The sequence below is a fragment of the Durio zibethinus genome, chromosome 26 (genome assembly GCF_047325235.1).
Source record: "Durio zibethinus cultivar Kanyao isolate XHJ-2024 chromosome 26, ASM4732523v1, whole genome shotgun sequence".
Taxonomy (NCBI): domain Eukaryota; kingdom Viridiplantae; phylum Streptophyta; class Magnoliopsida; order Malvales; family Malvaceae; genus Durio; species Durio zibethinus.
The window spans coordinates 18,004,415-18,024,668 of NC_143187.1; the positions used below are offsets into that span (position 1 = coordinate 18,004,415).

At 32.2% G+C, this 20,254-nt stretch overlaps 4 protein-coding genes across 7 annotated transcripts; 1 reads left to right on the plus strand and 3 right to left on the minus strand.

Annotated features, from left to right (window-relative positions):
• Positions 1 to 2,135: 2,135 nt before the first annotated feature.
• On the minus strand, positions 2,136 to 7,226 carry LOC111275356 (uncharacterized). Of its 2 annotated transcripts, none has more exons than XR_016333969.1 (5): positions 7,092 to 7,226; positions 5,187 to 5,447; positions 3,991 to 4,142; positions 3,079 to 3,389; positions 2,136 to 2,640 (listed from the first exon to the last, which is right to left on the minus strand). XR_016333969.1 is itself a non-coding variant. In XM_089755059.1 (5 exons), exons 2-5 carry the CDS (start codon positions 5,438 to 5,440, stop codon positions 2,473 to 2,475), a joined length of 711 nt encoding a protein of 236 aa, XP_089611185.1. In that variant the 5' UTR covers positions 5,441 to 5,447; positions 7,092 to 7,226; the 3' UTR covers positions 2,136 to 2,472. The 2 variants fall into 2 exon arrangements, 1 of the variants encoding a protein (XP_089611185.1); XM_089755059.1 differs by having other exon boundaries at positions 3,253 to 3,389.
• On the plus strand, positions 7,222 to 12,592 carry LOC111275354 (pentatricopeptide repeat-containing protein At3g20730-like). Of its 3 annotated transcripts, XM_089755057.1 has the most exons (4): positions 7,222 to 8,089; positions 8,555 to 9,881; positions 11,279 to 11,510; positions 12,048 to 12,592. In XM_089755057.1, the coding sequence occupies exons 1-2, from the start codon at positions 7,372 to 7,374 to the stop codon at positions 9,646 to 9,648; spliced, it is 1,812 nt and encodes a 603-aa protein (XP_089611183.1). In that variant the 5' UTR covers positions 7,222 to 7,371; the 3' UTR covers positions 9,649 to 9,881; positions 11,279 to 11,510; positions 12,048 to 12,592. The 3 variants fall into 3 exon arrangements, with proteins under 3 accessions (XP_089611183.1, XP_089611182.1, XP_089611184.1); XM_089755056.1 differs by having other exon boundaries at positions 11,279 to 12,592; XM_089755058.1 differs by lacking the exon at positions 11,279 to 11,510.
• Positions 12,593 to 12,888: 296 nt separating this feature from the next.
• Positions 12,889 to 13,967, minus strand: LOC111275355 (golgin family A protein). Its single transcript, XM_022860686.2, has one exon. It carries the CDS (start codon positions 13,817 to 13,819, stop codon positions 13,034 to 13,036), a length of 786 nt encoding a protein of 261 aa, XP_022716421.2. The 5' UTR covers positions 13,820 to 13,967; the 3' UTR covers positions 12,889 to 13,033.
• A 1,278-nt stretch (positions 13,968 to 15,245) lies between these two features.
• On the minus strand, positions 15,246 to 19,469 carry LOC111275357 (DNA-directed RNA polymerases II, IV and V subunit 12). Its single transcript, XM_022860689.2, has 4 exons — positions 19,336 to 19,469; positions 19,112 to 19,183; positions 18,940 to 19,032; positions 15,246 to 15,632 (listed from the first exon to the last, which is right to left on the minus strand). The coding sequence occupies exons 2-4, from the start codon at positions 19,149 to 19,151 to the stop codon at positions 15,610 to 15,612; spliced, it is 156 nt and encodes a 51-aa protein (XP_022716424.1). The 5' UTR covers positions 19,152 to 19,183; positions 19,336 to 19,469; the 3' UTR covers positions 15,246 to 15,609.
• Between the last annotated feature and the right edge of the window lie 785 nt (positions 19,470 to 20,254).

The window sequence follows — 20,254 nt, forward strand, 5'->3', positions numbered from 1 at the left end:
TTCACAAATAAGATTAATGAGGTTACAAATGTCACATTTTTTTTAAATTATTTTTTTATTTTAAAAATATTCACTAAAGAGTATATGTCACCTTATTAACCCTGTTTGTGGAGTGAAAAAACTCCATTGTCAATATATTTGATAATTTTTTTTATCTAAAACTTTTTTTCATGAAAGCTACATTACTAGTAAATTAGAACTCATTAAAAAATAAACTATTAAAAGCAAAAAAAAAAAAAAAAGTTGCTACTTGATCTAATAGTAGTAAAAATAACTATCTTTGATAGGATCAAAATAAGAGCGTATACTATCAAAATGTGCATGTTATTTTAAAATTGGTTAGATGAAAAAATTCGAGCACAATATATAAGTAAATTATCATATGATGAAAATAAGAAATAGAATAAGAGTTTTGTATCTTATAATTTATTTTTTGTATGTTTTGAAATATTAGTATTGTAAATTTTAATATTTTTATATGGTGGATTCTATTATCCCTTCTTGTATATAACGACATTTTGCATGATCATGTAAATTATTTGTCCTTTTTATTTATCTTACATGATATTTTTAATAATAGATGACAGATGAAAAAAATTTTAAAAATAATAAAAATTTTGAAAAAATATTAATGAATTGTACTTGACACAGTATGACACAAAAAATAATATTATGCCTAGCATGGCATTACCCATGAGAATTAGAGGTTATATACTATACTGAACCATACCCTTAATTTTTATAGGTCGTACCAATATGATTCGTTAAAAAATAATATTAGATTGACACGATCTATTAACATATAAATTGATATTTAAATAAACTGTGATAGCACAATAAAATCAATTTGACACCTTTGTTAATTAAATCTTAGAATAAAATTTTAAAATTTTAAAATCTCAAAAAGATATTTTTATCTTAATACAATTCCTCATAATCTTTTATTTTTTAAATTCTTTAAAATTTAAAATCATAATATCACTTATTATTTTTTTTAAATTTGAAATATATTTATTAATTTAAATTAAATAAAATTATTTCGAAACTCATTATTTTCAAATTATAAAAAATATAATAAAAAATGGGTTAAAAAAAGCTAGTTTCATATATGACTAATATATTTTTAAAATTAAATTCCATGAGCAAATTTATGTAATTGATCACAAGTGCTCATTTTACAATCATGTTAATTTATTAATTTTCTTAGTTATTATCTAATAGATTTTTGTCAACTTTGTAAATTTGTATGCATATTTTAAGCCTCCAATCGTATAAAATAAAATTTTTCTATTTATTTCATGCAAAAACCTTTTAAAAGCTCTTGAAATAAAATTTAATAATCATCTAAATCTTTATTATTATTATTTTGCAATTAATCAAATTTCAAACATCTATTTTCGTCAATTGAATCATTATTAGAGGAAAAATGTTTACCTATTTTTATCCATTCTAGAGATTAATTAAGTGAAAATAAAAGTATAAAAATGTTTAAGGGTTTAATTGATTTGAAATAAAAAATTTAGAATTTAATTGATTACAATAAAATATCAATAACTTAAATGATTATTAAATTTTTATTTGAGTGCTTTTTTACCCTTATGCCTTTAACTTATTTTTATACTAACAATTCCTTTTCGGTGAGATTAGTGATGTTAGATTATTCAACATTGTTAAAATACTAAAAAAGGTTTTTGCACTTTTTAAAATTTCTCAAATAATTCTTTATTGTTCAATTGACTTAATACAACTTTTAAAATATTATTTTTATTTAATTAAACTCTTATTTTGCATGAAAATCATTAAAATCTATTAGACAAATAAGAAATTAATTAAAAAATAATATTTTAAGAATTTAATCAGACAATAGTAATAATATTTTAAGGGTTTAATTATATACAATAAAAAGATAGGGACTTATTTAAAAACTTTAAAAATTATAAAACTTTTTTAGTATTTTAGCCATTCAACATCAAAGTATAGAATATGTTTCCTTTGTTTGCCTGTTTCATTAACTGGTACTAAAAGGAACTTCAAGAAATTGAATTTGCTTGCTTACAATATGCAACAACTCTGTCTTCTTCACATGAAATAGATGTAATAAATAGGATGGTTTTACTAAGAATAACAAGCTGAAGTAGAACAACAAAATATAATGGTTATCGAAAAATCCCAGCGATATCAATGTAACAAACTTCTTTTCACAAACTGTGTAACTGTAACAGTCTAAGAATTCACATTAAGTTTGAGGTGTAATATTCAACATTTACAAGAATGGTTGATTCATTGAATACAATATGCACTTCTTTATGAAACAGGGTAACGACAACTTTACCCGATGAAGTTGCCGAGGAATGCAGAAGGCGTTGAGTGGAGGTAAACACTCGTGTTCATATGCGCGAATTGGTTGCCTGATCCAGGAGGATATACTCTTCGTCTTTGGGGATCAATAATCCATGATATACATTTGGAAGACTAGTAACCTAGCCATGCAGACGGTATTGGTTGAAACTCATTCTTTGCCATTGCCAGTAGATCATAGTAATCTGCATGATTGACGCAGTCACGAAAATCGGTGAAAAGCTTCTCAAACACCCTCCATTGGACTTTGATTGATCTAGAGTATGGGAATGGAAGAAAAACCTGCAGAAGATGAATGAAGCATCAGAAAAAATAGCTCACCTGCATCTTGTTGCTAAAATGTTGGGAAACTGATGAAATTTCCAAAATATTTTTACTATCAAAAGATCTTTTAACCCCTGCTGCAGACATTATATCATCATCAAACTTTTCCTCCCATCTTTCCCAAGTTCTTTCTTAGTGACATACACAGAAGTTATGATGTAAAAAAGCAAGTTTGGTGCCGTGAATAGGGTCAGTCTTTCTAATTTATTCAATCTGCAATTTCTTTTTGCTACGTGTGCATGTGCAAGTGTCACGGACCTAAGGGGAGTCCTGAATCCCACATCGAACATAAGAGGAGGGTCACTGGGGTATAAAAGGGTTCACACCATCTCCGCCTTGGGAGGCGCCTTTTGTAAGACAAAACCGTGAGGCCAGGGAGGCCAGAGCGGACAATACCTCATAAGGGTGTGAACCGTGGCGGTCAGGCTGATCTAGGACGCCGAAAGGGTGAATGCCCGGGTCCCGGAGCAGCGCGGGTTCGGAGCTTGAGTCTCGACCCGTGACACAAGCACTCACACACACATCCTATATACACATAAAAACACAAATGGGCACCGTATGGCAACTTACGTCCCCCTCCAGAGCAAGACGCTTAAGTAAAAGAAATGTGTGCTGATTTTCTTCCAAATTGTCAAGAACTGCCAACCAAATCTGTGAAGCAAGCTCATGGGTGACGTCTCTTGATTTACCGCAAGCAATAAACTGATCTGCTAAAATGAAGGAAAAATGAGGAGGTAGTAAAGGAATCATTTTTTGTCATTCCAGAAAGAATATATATATTGGTGCTAGCTACGATCATTAACATGATGAGATAAGATGCCAAATATCATAGCAGTCTAAAACAAAATTTGCAGTTTCAAGGCTGGATTATCAGATACCAGAAACTTGAATGCATTAGCAGATTTTAAGCAGAAATACTTTTAAAGTACCTCATCAAAACTCACCGACATCACAAGAGATAGACATTCAAGATGCATTTATCATGAATATATGGTACAACATTTTTCTTACCATGAAAAGGAAAGGGATTAAGCATGGCAACAAAAGAAGTATCAAGTGATAAAGCATGCTAAATTATTATTATTATTATTATTATTATCATACAACCGTTAGTTAAAATGGAACAAGAATAAAAAATATCGAGACATTTATAGAGGATGAATATGAAAGCAGAAATTTAAGAAAAATGAATCATCAATAGAAAAGAAATCTATATCACCTTCCATCCTTATATGAGGAATTAGACATCCATTTATTGAAACTTAAAATCTTGTAGGCACAAAAACTGGAAGAGGATAGAAGCCATACCAATTATGGTTCCATGGAGTATCCCAGAATGAGGTGGCATAGTTGAAAGTTCAAGCTGCTCTTTCAAAAATAAATATGTATGGCCCACAATCTCATCTATCTCATCGTCTAGTGCAAAGATGTGTTTACTTACATATAAAGCAGCAAATCTCCTGAACATTAGGCAATAATCAAGTTAAACTTAACAACTAGGGTGAGAAGGAGACATTTTTGAATTGCTGTAAGAAGCAGTTCATTTTAATGTTATTAGAACACAAAACTGATCTTGTGATGTTCAAAAGAAGATCACAGTTGCACAAGTAAATTAACCTTGAATGTTTACAAAAATATTATCCTTGTTCGATGGCCAAATTATTTAAATGCATCTACAAAAAATTTATACTAAAGATAATCTTCTAGAAAGAAAATAAATCTTTGAAGCCAATCACACAATGCAATAATTTCTATCCGAGGAAAAAAAACATACAAGCAATATCATCCGATTGATATCATTTGCTCAGAGCTTCTACCTTAAACAGAAAAAGAAGAATGAAGACAGTAGTTGCTCAAAAAATATATATATAACAACTACGTAGTCAGCTCAGTCCATATTTCCTTCAGGATCTCAGTTGCCGTATCAAATCATTTGCAAAACATAGGCTCAAGCATAAGTGAGGCTGCCATGTTCCTGGCTTAAAAAAGGAACAAACTCTAGATGTAAAACTGCATTTTTTAATTGCTCTAAATTTTTTTTGGATAAATCAGATTTGAATTCATCCAAAGAAGTAGGCAAGCCTACTAAACAAGCTGCATTGCTCTAAATTGTTATGAACTCTTGGCCCAAAAAAAATGTTATGAACTCTATCACTTGAAGCAACCAGCAGAGGTTTATGAAAGACATCAAGGAATAGAAACTAGGTCTAAACCACACGTAATTTTTCAATCTTGAAGTTAAATTGCAGAAATGGTATATTCCTAAGAAGGCAGTCAGTTGTCTACAACAATTTGGACAACCAAGCCTTGTTAACTATAAACCAGAAAGTGGGAAAAAATAAGTTTCATTGAACAATCGCCTAATATGTAGTACCAGAATGCAAGGAATCACTAAACTTAGTTGAAATTGGGGGGAGGGGGGGGGGGGGAAGGTAACAGGAGGAGGAGAAGTGAAGAGAAAGAATAATTAAGCAAGAAAAGCTGTTATTGTTAGTCCATTCAACCTTTTGCTTAGTTCTCGAGGAATAGGTCCAGGCCACCTTTTATCTTGGCTAGCCAAAGGAAATGTCCTCACTAAAGCAGCTTGCCACAAGCATTCTCCATGAAACAAGTTGGCCCACTGTTTTTTGACACAAGATACTTTTGCCCACTCTAAAACTGGCACTCTGATGAAAATTTCAATTAGGAGATGATCAGGAAGCTTTCCAAACGAATTATCGGTTGATGTTAAATTGTCATTATCCCTATTATCTGTCATTACAGTTCTGCAAAGCAAAAGCCAACTCCTGGAGATTAATTTTCTGAAACGAAAAAGTAGGAAAAAGGACAGCAAATGAAATGGAATATTCTTCATGGATACAATTTCTGCTGAAAGTCAGAAGGCAGAAAAACATTATTCTTGAGACAGGAAAATTAACATCATGGCAATATAAGATTTTGATACCATAGAAAGTAGAGCCCCCCATATTAATTTTAATAAAACCACGTTAAGATTTTTCCAAAAGAAGTTAATAAAAAAAAAAAGAAGGTGATGAGATTAAAGATTAGAGAACAAGGATACTCAAAAAACCCTCCAAAACTAGTAAGACCAAGATTAACTTATGAGAGCTTTACACAAACCCATCCCCCAGTAAAAGAAAAAATAAAAGAAGATATTTATGCTAAATATTCATTCAAAGTGTTTATGGTAAAACTATCTACCATAAGCAATCAAAAACTTGACTAAAATATTCTTCTTTTTAACAGCCAATTCAAGAAACACCACAGTCGCATCTATACCAGGGCCGGAAAGGCAAAATACAGCCTCAAGCAACAGTGTAGGAAGCACTAAGATGCAAGTGCCACAGATTCTAAACCAACATCTCCGATTAGGAGATCTTAACATAACTGAATCCATTATAGTGAAATAAGCTCCACTCATCAGAGTTTATTTGAATAAACTGGCCAATAAGCATGTTGCCTAAAACAAGTCTAGTAATTTCTAGCAAATCTGATGTGTCCATTCTATTTCTCATAGCATTTGAAGGAAAAATTGACAAGAATATCAGAATTCATTCTATGATGGGTCTGATAATTGATAATGAAGCAATGCAACAGAAACTGTATTGGTGTCAATTTCATTAACATTCTACAAGAAACAACTAAAAGGAGAAGCAAATTATGAAATTTGGAGTAACTAAGAAAAAAGCGACATGTGATTAATAGGTATATTATATATGAATAAATTGAAGCAGAAATGAATCAATTTCATGAATATAGAGATGAAACAAATTGATTAAAATATGACAAAGTTGTTTGTTATAATCTGAAAGCATTCTGGTTAGAACAATGAAATATAAAATGAAATTGGTATGAGCTTGAATAATACCGAATTCAAAATTCCTATTAATTTAGGGTAGACAAAACAATCAAATTCAAGTTGTCTTTCTATAAAAAAAAAAATCACATCAATATTCAAAAAGAAATACAAAATCAGTCCATCCCATAACAGAAAGTGTTAATGGAGGCAAAAAAAATAAAAAAATAAAAAAGAAATTAACACAAACTCCATAGTACTGAAAACAATTTTGTAGAGAAAATGAAACCCAGAAAAACCCTTTAACAACTAGGCTGAATTATGATTAAAAAAACCCACCTTTTGTTTGATCATTGCGAATTCAAAACCAAATTCAGCCCCACAACCATATATATTACACTTTAAGCTCACCAACAAAAGAAAAAGAAATTAAAGAAAATTAAAAATTATAATAATGATGAAATGGAAGTAGAATGAAGAATGGGGTGTTCATTTCAATACATTAAGTAAGAAGATTATCGAACCAAACATAAAACAAAGTGTATAACACTTGTCAGACAAAAGAATTGCATTGCATGAGATGAAAAATGAAAATAATAAAAAAAAAGATTACCTGGGTTTTTCTTGTTTTTCACTTTTCTTCAAGTCTTCAGCTGCAAAAGTTAGAACTTTGAAGAGATAGAGACAGAGTAGCTGAGGGCTGAGGCCTTTGTTTTTGTTGTCCGAGAGGGCAACAAGGGTATGAAAAAATAAAATAATTTATATAAAAAGAAGAATTTAAATAAAGAAGCGATGTCGTTTTAGATTGCCGGGTATGTTAACGTTGATTTCCTTGTGCAGCAGGCATCCAACTTTTCTAGTTCCCTGTTCCCGTGAGAATACCAGAAAAAACCATGAATATTGTACGTACAAAAACATCTAAAGCCATTAGCTTTCTTAACCAAACCCAACTCGGAGGCATCAGATCTATGTGCAGCAGAGGTGAACTTAAACAAGATTCCAAATTGATTCAATTAAATTCTTCTTTTTACAAGAAAATTTTGCAGCTTTGCATCAATTCTAAAGCCAAAAGGCAAGGTCTTTTAGTTCACAGCCAACTTATAGAAAATGGGTATTTTTCAAATGTCCATTTAGCTACCAAATTAATCATTTTTTACGTTAAATTTGGTGACATGTTGGCTGCAAAGAAAGTGTTTGATAAAATGGTTGAAAGAACTGTTGTGTCGTGGACAGCTATGATTTCAGGGTATTCCCAAAATGGGTTTTTCAAGAATGCTCTGTTGGTATTTTCGGGGATGCGAAAAACGGGTTTTAAGGGTAATCAGTTTAGTTATGGGAGTGCATTGAAAGCTTGTACTGGGTTGAGGTGTTTGGAAAGAGGGTTGCAAATTCAAGGGTGTATTGAGAAAGGGAGGTTTGTTGGGAATTTGTTTGTGCAGAGTGGGTTACTTGATTTGCACGCAAAGTGTGGAAACATGGAGGATGCTAATCGGTTGTTTAATGGAATGGGAGAAAGGGATTTGGTTTCTTGGAATGTGATGATTGGTGGATTTGCTCTTCTGGGATTTGCTGACAATGCATTTCAGTTGCTTCAAGAAATGATGAGAGAAGGTTGGCTTTCATTGCTCGTTTTTATGATATACCAAAATGTACTTGTTATATACAATTACCATGTTTTGTTTTGCTTATTTGGATTCTTTTTTATCATAATATTAATCTTGATGCAGAAGCTATTTTAATGTTAAATAATTGGTTTAAAAGAAAGAGAAGGGGGGTGGGGGGCATAAATTTAATAGAGAGAAATAACTGCAATATATAGAAACTAATCCGGGCTTAGAAGGAGCACTTGTTCCTCAAATATATCAAATTTATAGAAAAGTCTGAAAGTTCCTACACATATCTTAATAACTACTAAATCTTGTTATCTCCATTAGTATATTGTTGATATTATTCACAATTTATGGTTTTCCCGTAAGCAATTGTCTGATTTTGGCATCTCCTTGTTGCATAATCCGATTCCACTTTCAATTGACATTAAAAAAATGACTCTGATTCTGAAACATTCTAATTCTATAGGAAAGATCCCTGATTGCTTCACCTTGGGCAGTGTTTTGAGAGTCTCAGTCGGAGGTGTTGGTCTCATGATGGTCAGCCAAGTACATGGACTGATCAACCGGCTAGGGTTTGAATCATATAATGTGTTGGCTGGATCACTAGTTGATGCTTATTCTAAATGTGGAAGTCTGCAGTGTGCTTCTAAGTTATATAGATATATGCCAGCCAAAGATGTTATATCCTGCACGGCCTTGATCACTAGCTTTGCACGTGAAGGCAAGCATGATAGGGATGCATTGGATCTCTTTAAAGAAATAAAATCAATGCAAATGGGAATGGACAATATGATACTGTGCTCTGTTCTTAACGTATGTGCTAATGTAGCGGAACTGAGCTTGGGAAGACAGATCCATGCTTTTTCTTTGAAATGTCAACCCTCTAATGATGTGGCAATGGGCAATGCTCTAATTGACATGTATGCAAAATCTGGGGAAATAAAAGATGCTAACAAGGTATTTAATGAAATGGATGAGAGAAATGTGATTTCATGGACATCACTTATTGCTGGATATGGAAAGCATGGATGTGGACACGAGGCAATTGCATTATATGAGAAAATGGAGCATGAAGGGATGAAACCAAACGATGTAACTTTTTTGTCCCTTCTCTTTGCTTGTAGCCATACTGGGTTGATTAATAAAGGATCAGAATTGTTTAATGCAATGGTTAGCAAATACAAGATATTGCCCCGAGCTGAGCATCTTTCCTGCATGGTGGATCTTTTTGCACGTGGAGGTCATTTAGAAGCTGCATATAATCTGATACATGAGATGAATATTGAGCCTACCACATCACTTTGGGGTGCCATTCTTGGGGCTAGTAACATCTATGGCAACATTTATATAGGAGAAGCAGCAGCTACACACCTTTTTAATATAGATCCAGAGAAGTCAGTTAATTACATTGCCTTAGCTGGCATATATGTGGGAGCTGGTGCATGGGAAAATGCTTGGGAGACACGTAAATTAATGGATGAAAGAAGTGCTGTAAAGGATCCAGGATACAGCTTTCTGAGCTCTACAAAGAAGGAAATGGTTCTTTTGAAGGCACATTGAACTGGTCATGTTGTCTTATTATATTGTTAATGTGGGAGATACATCTGTATTTACAAATTACAAGAACTTTTTAGACACTTAAATTTATGTTGATGGTACAGAAGAGTTGGAGTATCGATTTTGTTTATTTTCATTTTTCTCAAAGGACATCAATCTGGTTGACTAATGTCCTTCTGATGCTGCATAGCGTCTCAACATCATGGTATTTACTCTAACTGGAGCTCTATGGTCAGGTATTTTCTTGTCCATACTGATTTCAAACAAGTATTAACGATAGTGTGCTAATATATGTGCATGTAGATGTGTGTTATGCAATTAGTTATGTACATTGATAACTGTTTGGATGTATGAGCATATAATTGAGGTTGGTTTGTGTACGCAAAATATCTGCAGGTATTTTTTATCTTGAGGAAATGAGGGATGAGGATTAAGAGCTTAAGCCTTCAAGTGGAAGTTTTATCTTAAGTCGATGGTTTTAAGTGAACACTGTGATAGATTATTGTATCCTATGAACTCGAGGTCAACTTTGGTTATAAGTGGGCCTACCCAGACAGTTCAATCCGGTAGATAGGTTACAGCCTTTTAGTGTACATTAACCGTGGTTGAAGATGAAAGTCAAATTGGAGTTTTATTAGTTGTTTCCTGACTGAAACCTGATGAAATGAGGGGTTTTATATGTGTTTATTTATATTGCATATTTGAAAATGTGGCTTCTTGTATGTACACCCCCTGAGATGTCAAATATGCATCTGATTCTCACTTTATACATGCTATATAACTTCCCTTTTGGTTTAGTTGTTTTCTTGTCTTAAACTATGTGCCAACTGGGTTAATGGTCAAATGAGTGGTCTAGGGCCTCTATACATATTTCTATTTGTAATGAATTAACTAATCTGTAATTAACTGCTGTGATTTTTCTATGATTTTAGTGTATTTCCTCCCTCTTGCTGTTGTCGTAATCATTCATGGCGTTCAATATTACAGGCTTAGCTTGTCTTGTTTGATGGAATATCTTTGACATGCACCAAGCTCATAATTAAACAAACTCAAGCTGGGGATGTCATTGAGGAAAAAGTTCCTATCTGTCTCTTTGCATAAGGAGACAAAAACAACAGTGTCAAAATTCTCTTACTTGAAATCATTTTTGTGTTATTTTAGACCAGCATTACCTCTAAGATAATTTGTCAAAATTTAAGTATTATTTTCCCACAAATTAGAAGGTTAGGTTGACATTTTGTGGTTTCTTGACCCAATGCTAGTATGTTTTGTTGCTGAGCTCTATCATCGGCTTTTCTTTCTGTAATAAAATATTTGGAAGTCGCCTTAATCACCACACAACCTTGATCGTTTTTGAACATTTTACTAAGCTTTATTGTCTTCCTTGACTACATAAACTGAAGGAAAATACTTTAGTGCATCTGAGCTGTAGCTTCCCCTCCCCCCCCCCCCCCCCCCCTTTTTTTTAATACAAGAAACTTTTCTGTTGGAAACATATAAATCCGTCTAATATTCCTTACTTTTAAAAGCAATTCATAGAAGCATGATAATACAAAATAATTACTTGTTTAGATGCAATAGCTTTGGTTTATCTTGATTTTTAGGATAACGGCTGATATTTTTCTTGCCTCAGCAAACAAGACATAAGTTGGAATTCCAAGCAAAGCAACTTCAGGCATAAATTTAAGCCCAAAGAAAATTTGGAACTACCACAAATTGAGGTGTAGACTGTGATACAGCAACTACTTCTAGCATTGTAAATTATTTTTAACCAGATTGTTTGAGAAATTCAACTAGTAACATTTGATCGGCCATGTTTTCCTCAATTGGATGATGCTTGGAGTATCAAAGTATCAACTTGGATGGTAAGTTGGTAATGCAAGATGAACACATCTTACTCAAAGTGATGTACCTTTTTGGCTTTTTTCTTTTAAGGATGTACAAGGAAATTGAAGAAGCTGTTCTTTTTATTGTTCTTTTCTTGTTCTTTTTATGTGGACTGATGTGACTGAGGAGAAATGGCACTGATTTAATTTGCAAGGGAAGAGATTTTCATTAGGTGGAAGAGGATAATGGTCACTGCTTGTTTTTAGTGAATTACAAGCAATCCTTATTCTGGGACAAGAGAGTTACAATCAGCTAACTTCACAAGTTAAGGGCATCAAAATTTTCTTATGTCTATTCTACAGGTCTTAAAAGGAAGCATAAACTGGATCATATCACAACAAAATTAGAAACAAAAAAAATGTCACAATCAAAAGTGCTTGGCTGGCCAGGCCTGGTTTAGGGGCTTCTTGCTGCTTCTTTTTTGTGGACAAGTAGAAAAGGCATGGCTTTATCTATGGTTGTTATGACTTTTGAGATAGAGATTTGGGACTAACTATCTGCTCTTTCATTTCTAGGTTTATTTTGTGAATCATGTGAATGCTTCAGGAGCATCTGCCCTTTGAAACATATTTTTTTGTCTTTCATGTGCTTGGAGGGAACTGCTAAGGAGGTGTTTTATAAATAAAAGTATAAAAAGGGCTGAAGACATGTTGAACTTTACTAATCACAACATCAGACATTCAGTAAGTAAGATGACAAGAGCTGCATTTGCTGCTACAGTTTACAGAATTTGGATTGTGTAGATGTTGACTTTTGGCTACTAATATTCTTAAGCAAGCACGCAGCGCAGCTTGCGGGCAGCGCTGTGAGCTCCAGCACTCCAGCTAAAAATGTACATACTATCCATCTAACCATGAGATGATTAAAGTTCTTGTATGGGAAAGAGTTTCCTGAAACGATTAGCACTGTTGTGAGGTTGTATCTCCTTTGTTTTTGTTCCTTTGTTTTTGTTACAAAGTGTACATAAAATTCTGCAGGTTAAGTTTCAACATAAACTGAGAATGTTATAAAAAGTCTGCTCCTGACTGCTAGAAGCTTAATGCTAATATATCATTCATTTAAAACAGGTGTGATAGATTTACAGGGGCATCATCGGGAACAAAGTTATTTCTGAAAAGAACCATGTTGCTGTAACCTGTAATGGTTTATGTTTGATAAATTGAATTGGCAGCTATTAATTATTGCTGGAAAGGAAATAACCAAGATCACCATTCACCAATGATTTTTTTTTTACAAAGAAAGGGTAGTTTAAAAGCATGCGAGATTTGAACTACAAATTTGAATGGATGCTACGAGTGGCTGTGTGATTCAGATAAGTTAAAACTTCCCCAACAGCTTTGGCATTGCAAGAAGTGGTAAAAAAACGCAAGCTGTATTATGCTGTTGTTATTAAAAAGCTACTAATAATCTCTTATATCCTCATAAATTGTAAAAATACAACTAATTCTTGTTGGTGTGAACTGTTACAAAGACCAAAACTACAATCCAAAGAAAGAAGACACTACAAGCATCTTCTACGGTTGATAAGTACCTTGTTCAACAGAGCTTGACGACCAGGAAATGGGTTGTAAATCTTTACCGTCTGATCTTTATCAACCCCTTGACTCCTTTCCAACCTGACACCACCATCACTCTTCTGCTTATTCTCCAACTTCTCATCTTCTTTCTTCAACCTTGCTTTCTCCCTCCTCTCCCTCCTTGTCTCTCCCAAAACCCCATCTCCAGGTTTCACTCTCTTCACTTGTTTCTCTTCTCTTCTTCCATTCTTGCTTTCACCATCATTATCCAAAGTTCTTGGTATCCTGCCTCCTTTACTGGTCCCAAGAAGCTCAAAGTTAATCTTACTCCATCCAACTTTATCTTCATTATCCCAACCAAATCTTTCACTTATCTCCAACAACATAGACACTGCAGTTTCATCACTCGACAACAAAGAGTCATTTGTTGTTACTTTTGCATTGTTTCCATGCAAAATGTTCTCAGCATATTCCCACTCAATTCTGTCCTGGTAAAATGGGTCTTGAAGCACTTGGTCAGCTAGCTTTGCCCACTGTTCAAAGTCACGGGCGCGAAGGTTTTCGGAAACCCATCTGAGATAGTTTGAAGGGAGGGTGCCTAGCATCTTGCCTTTGTGTTTGCCAAAGTCTATGACTATGTCTCTTGCTGGAATTGTTTTGGACATGGGAGGTGAAGCTGATGTGGCTCTTTTGGGTTTGAAAGAAGAGGAGCGCCTAAGACATAGAGTTATTGGGGTTGAAGAAGGAGCATTGAAAAGTAGGAAAGCCATGGATTGAGATTCAGATTCAGATTGAGATATGAGATTGAGGTTCAAATTTCAAAATATTTGAAGCAACAGCAGAAACGCTATGGCGGTGAAGATAGAGATAGAAGAACAGACACCACTAGCAGAAAGAAGAAAATGCCAAAAATTGAATACTTAACACTTAATATCTTGGGCGACATAAAAGGAATGGGTTAAAGTTGCTAATAATATATTAATTATAGGAAAATATTTAATGTGATATTTATATTTTAAAATTTTTAATGTGTTTATTAAATTATTTTTTAAAATTATATTTGTAATATCTAGACATAAAAAAAAAAGGGTTTAAAATTGCTAATAATATGTTAATTATAGTAAAATGTTTAATATAATATTTATATTTTAAAATTTTTAATGTTAATTAAATTATTTTTTTAAAGTTACATTCATAATCAATAATTATATTTATATAATCAACTATTATATCATTAATAGTGAACTAATAAATTATAATTTCATATCTGAACTCACACAATCAAACTTAAACTTAAGATCTTAAAAGCTTCCTTCTTACTACTAAGCTAAGTATGTATTGGTATTCAATTGTAAACTTATTAATTAATATGACATTCTATTTTAATGTAATTAATTTTAAATAATAACATGAAATTAACAAGTAATTCTTCAAGTATTACATTAATTAATAGATTTATAATTTAAATAACATATTATGATTTTTTTTTAAATCAAGTATCATATTACATATTTCATTATTAACTCCAAATGATATTATGCAACTAACAAATAATCTTTTAAATATTATCTTAATTAATATATTTATAGTTTAAATATCATATTATAAATTTTTATTTAAAATTCTAATATCTTATTACACAATTCATTATAATTCAATTCAACCCAAATATAATTAATTTTAAATGATAACATATAGTTAGTAAATAATCTTCCAAATATTTATAATTTAAATATTATATTATAAATTTTTATTTAAAATTTAAATCTCATTATACATTTCATTATAATTCATAAGCTATTCGTGACATTAAAACAAAAATTCTGAGCAAGATTCAATTTTCCAATTTTTTTGTCTACTCTTTCGCCTTGACTTCTTTCATTTTCCTCTGATTTTGCCTGTTTCCCGCCTCTTCATGATAAATCCCAACATTTTCTCATCTTAATCATACAGTAAAAGTTTGAAAGATTCGAAAGAGGATTAAAGAAAGAACGGGCTGGAAAGAAAGAAACAAGGCCAAAATCTGTCACTTGGACCAGCTTTTATAGTTGGCTCAAGATACAATATACTCAATATTAACCACTGGATTCTGGAGACAAATATCACAAATCCTAGCCAACTTCCCTCACCCTCTTATGCCGTGTGGTCAACGAAGAAAGAAATCTATAGGCAGTCCAGGAAACGAAACCAAGCTGCTGTGAGAATAACTTTAACTACAGATGATGAAACATCAACCATCAAATGATGATCCATGATTTTCCAAGTCTAAAACATGAAACTAACATATTAACAAAGATTTTATGTCTGCTATAACCAAATGAAACCACTTTTGACAGACACACCAAGAAACAGAACATAGACAGACCTTAGAAGTATGATTGCTTGATGTTCTAAATCAATAGACATCACTCATGTCCTAGGCAACCATAGATTGAAAATGATGTCCAAATCCTCGTAAACCACACTCGATACAATCAACCATGTACAAGGCAGAAACACTTATGAGATTGTTTATCATTGGCATGTGTGCTTATGCCCTCTCCTTCTCTGAATTCCATCCTTAGCGAGCTTCATACTGAACAACTGCAGTAAACAAAAGGTTTTAACATTAATTATGAGAATAATCAAAGAAATAGCGAGTGGATTTCCCTTTGAGATGTGCAAGGACTTAAAGGGAAAATGTTTGCAGAAGTTGAACAATTATTGGTCAACTTTTGGCTAGAATAAAAATCATAAATTTAAAACATCACACCAAGGACCTAATGCCACACATTACATAACCAAAGAACATGTCACAAACTTCAACAAAAACGTTAATGCATACCCTACACCCTCAACTATTCAACACAGAAGAAACCCTAAACTTGTATCTGGTCCAATGTCCATCAAAAGTTATATTTTTTGTGCAATCAACCCACATCGGGATAACAAAATCGAGGTTTAGGGGGGCTGTTGTAAGGCTGTCTGGTACTGTAAGTTCAGAATAGAAATAAGGAGAAATATAAAATTTTAATGGACAATTAATGAAGATTGATGAAGGTTGATATTTTCCTGGCTGAATATCTGATAACAGTAGCAGAACATAAAGAATAAAATGAAAGAAGATAAATGATCCAGGCTTCATCCTGGATTATTAAAATCATATCATTTAGAATTTGGGTTGCTTCATAGAATCTCAACATTCAAAAGAAAGCAAAATTGCAGAAATTGTTCATGAACTTGTTCAGGCTGCATATCCAAGATAGACAACTGCCAAACTTGAAAATCAAACAGTCTTTTACTAAAAGCAAAAGCCTAATAACATTAAAAGATCCAAAATAATGCTCATAAACAACTGCTAATCACAGATTCATCAAAATTGGAATTTAACAGAATACAACTAAAATAAAATAAAACCAATAAAGTCTTTAAGCATGAAACCATATATTTAAGTTATTAAAGAAGGGAAAAAATCCTCTCCACTATATAAAAAATAGTAGAAGTTTCCACTACTTTATTTAGGGGTGATAAATGCACTTTCATCTAAATTTACGGTTGAAATTTAATGATTTTAAATTAAATATTAAAAATAAATAAAAATTAATTAAAAAGGTAAAAATGATTTGAACAAATATTAACCTTAGATTTAATTGAAAGTGCCTTTATCACCTTTAGATAAAGTAGTGTAAACTTCCACTATTTTTTAAAAGTTTTCCCCTTTAAGAAGCCAATCAAATAAAGACCATGATTCTAATAGTCTTCTACTTGCCACCTTGAATTTTCTCTATTTGTTAGTTGTTTGCAGCAATAGATTTACTCCTTCAAGACAAAATAAAAAATATAAATATGCACGAAATTGTTTATTTTCAGGAGAGGGGGTATTTGATTAATATGAGAAATTTAAAAACCTTTCTTTTCATTTAAATATTATTGTTACATAGCCTAAAAATTTTCAGTTTTCCTCCCTTGTCTACTCTGTCAGAGTTAACATATGTCCCATAAACTGTATGCCACATGTTTTATGCAACCTCAAAATTTTCATTGCTGTTCAAACTAGCACTAAATGTTTTAATGGCAACTTAGCCTTAGCTTGAGAGTCTCATATAAGCTTTAATAACAATTTTTTTTTTTGAAAAGCCGGAAAAAATGGCTTAAAATTACAAATTCGTTATCCAGTATTAGATAGCAATAATCACGGGGAAAATAAATCCATAAACCAAAACAAAAAAATGTTTGCCAACTTCCTAAGTGCAACATCAAAACAAAGAAACAATTCTTGAGTCATTCACATCCAAATCACATTGCTTTTAAACACAAACTACCATCAAGTTGTCGTTTTTTATATAAAAACAATAATAATAAAAGAAACCAATAAAGCATAAAATGCCCAAAGATAAACCTGCAACTCAGATAGACAATGAGCATAAAGGAGAAAACAACCGCCAATACCAAAACCTTTGTTAACCATTAAGGGTGTAAATGATACACCAATACTCGCAAGTTAATTAGGCTCAGTTCGAATAAAACTCGAATTTGGCTTCGTCATTGTCGAGTCGAGCTCGAGCAACTCGACTTATCGAGTGAGACGAGTTCAAACATCTTAATGTTCGGCTCGAGTAGCTCGCGAGCCTAATCGAGTTTTTAAATTTTAATATATTTTTATTATTTTACTTAAAAATTACTATTTTATCCTCTTATATATATTTATATAAAACTTCAAACTCGAACTTGAGTTCAAACATATAATCGAGCTTGAAATTGAGCTCATTTTTTATTAAACGAGCCTAATTGAGAAAGCTTGAATAACTCGATTTTTATCTTGAGTCAAGCTTGAGCTTGAAAATTAAAATTCAATTGAGCTCGAGCTGAAAGTTTCAAGTCAAGCTCGAGTTGAGAGTTTCGTGTCAAGCTCGAGCTCAAGCTTCTTATTGTATTGACCCGGCTCGACTCGATTACACCCCTATTAACCGCCAAACAGTAAAACAAGCTACTCCACACAGTCAGAGACAGAAGAACTCTAATTGAAGCAGCATTTGCTGAACAACACATAGCACAAAGAAGAAAACCTAATTTAAATACCATGACCATTGATAGTTAAACCAAATTACATAACTAACCGAGCTGATTTTTTGAGTTTTTTTCTAAGAATCTTGTTTATATTTACGAACAAGCAAGTTACATTCAAGATTTCAGCTCTGTCAAATATCAGAACACTAATCTCATCTCACATTCTCTGTTATTATTGTCCCTAAGTTAAATTAGATAGTGCGTTCGCTTCCCTACTGTTCTATTCTATTTCCTGATGATGAAAATTTGCTTGTTTTAAATTTAAACATTTCCTAAAAACAGTCTTCACCGCGACACAAATAAAACTAGGGGTGTAATCGAACTGAACCAAGTCGATACAATGAGAAATTCGACTTGAAATTTACTGCTTGAAACTTGACTTGAACTCAATTGAATTTTAAATTTCAAACTCAAGTTTGGCTCAAGATAAAACCTAAACTAGTCAAGCTCGCTCAATTAAGCTCATTTATCAAATAAAAAAATTGTTCGATTCTCATGCTCGACTTCAAGATCGATTATTTCTGTTCAAACTCAAACTCAAATTCATGTATATAAGGGTAAAATCATAATTTATAATTAAAATAATAAAAATATATATTAAAATAGAGAAGCTAGATTAAGCTCGTGCGGGTATTAGGAAACTCGAACTCAGCTTAATCAATAAGTCGGACTGCTCGATCTCAACTTGAGAGCAAAATTTGAGTTTTATTTGAATCAAGCCAGAATAGCTTGCCAATACTAATATATCATTTACACCACTAAATAAAACCATTAACTATAAGAAATCATTATAAATATTAAAAATTTTAAGAAAAAGAAAAAAGTAATGAGAAAGCAGCGTTACTTCTTCGGGTTCGCTTCTTGTAAAGAATGCGGTAACCACACTCCCGGCATTGTATCACATCTCCATGCTTCAATGTGTTCTCCTGCCCACAATCTGTATAAACCCCAAAAAAGTCGAAGTCAAAGATATGGCGAATTTTGGGGTTTATTTAGGGATGGAAAGGTTGTACTACCTCCACAGATATAGGTAACAGGTTCAGGCTGCGGATCCATTGATGCTCAATCGAACAATTTTTTAGACTAACCTGCTCAAACTCAACAGATTCTTACTTTAATCATATTAACTGAAAACTTAACCAAATTGTATAAAGAAATAACCCAAAAACTGAAGTAAGCAAAAAGAAAAAAAAAGGTTAATTTTAGGGTTTGGAAGGGAAGGGGAGAGACGGAGGCTGACCACAAGGTGGCGGGCGCTGGAGTTGGAAGAGAAACGGAGGCAAGGCAACTCGTCTGGGCCGAGGTTGTGGAGATGGAACTTACAAGAAATGAAATTTTAGGGTTTTCAAAAGTGCTTATGTTGAATTAAACGATGCCGTTTTGGGTGAAAAGAGCAAAAAAGGAAAAATAAAAAAATAAAAGAAGAGAAATGAGTGGGCTACTGGTGCTGCGAGCCAACTAGATCCGACCCAAATTTTTTATTTTTCCTTGTTCAAGCCTATAGCCCAAGAAATAAAGAGATAATTAAAAGAATTAAAATACAGTAATGATAAAAATTAGGAAAATGTTAAAAAAACTTAAAATCATAAAATATAAATATTAAAAAGAAAATTTAATAAAATATGCATCATTGGTAAATGGAAATCAATTTTAAAATATCCAATTAATTAATGATGAACATTTTTAAAAAATATTTTTTAAAATGTGGATTACAGTCATTTTAAATAATAAAAGTAAATAATTTAAGTTTTTTTTTTTATATTTTAGACAAATTTAAATCAATAACAAATATATTGAAAGCATATTGCTCATAGTTATTATAATATAATTAATTATAATCATGAATTATGTAAAATGCATTAAAATATTAGGTAAAATGTATACTTATAAATTATAATTTTTTTATAATTTTGAGTTATAATTAATTAATTATAATAAAAATTGCAAGTAAATTTCTCTAAATAATTTTGATTCAAATCCTTTATTTCAAATTAAAAAAAAAATCAACTCTGTCTTTCATTTACATCTTAAAATTTTTTCTTTACATCCCGTTACTAATTACACCTTAAGTTCAAAAATTAAAAACTAATTTTTCCTTATTACGCTCACAGCCCATAAATCTCATTTCCCCTAAACAGCCTCACATCCCTATCATACCA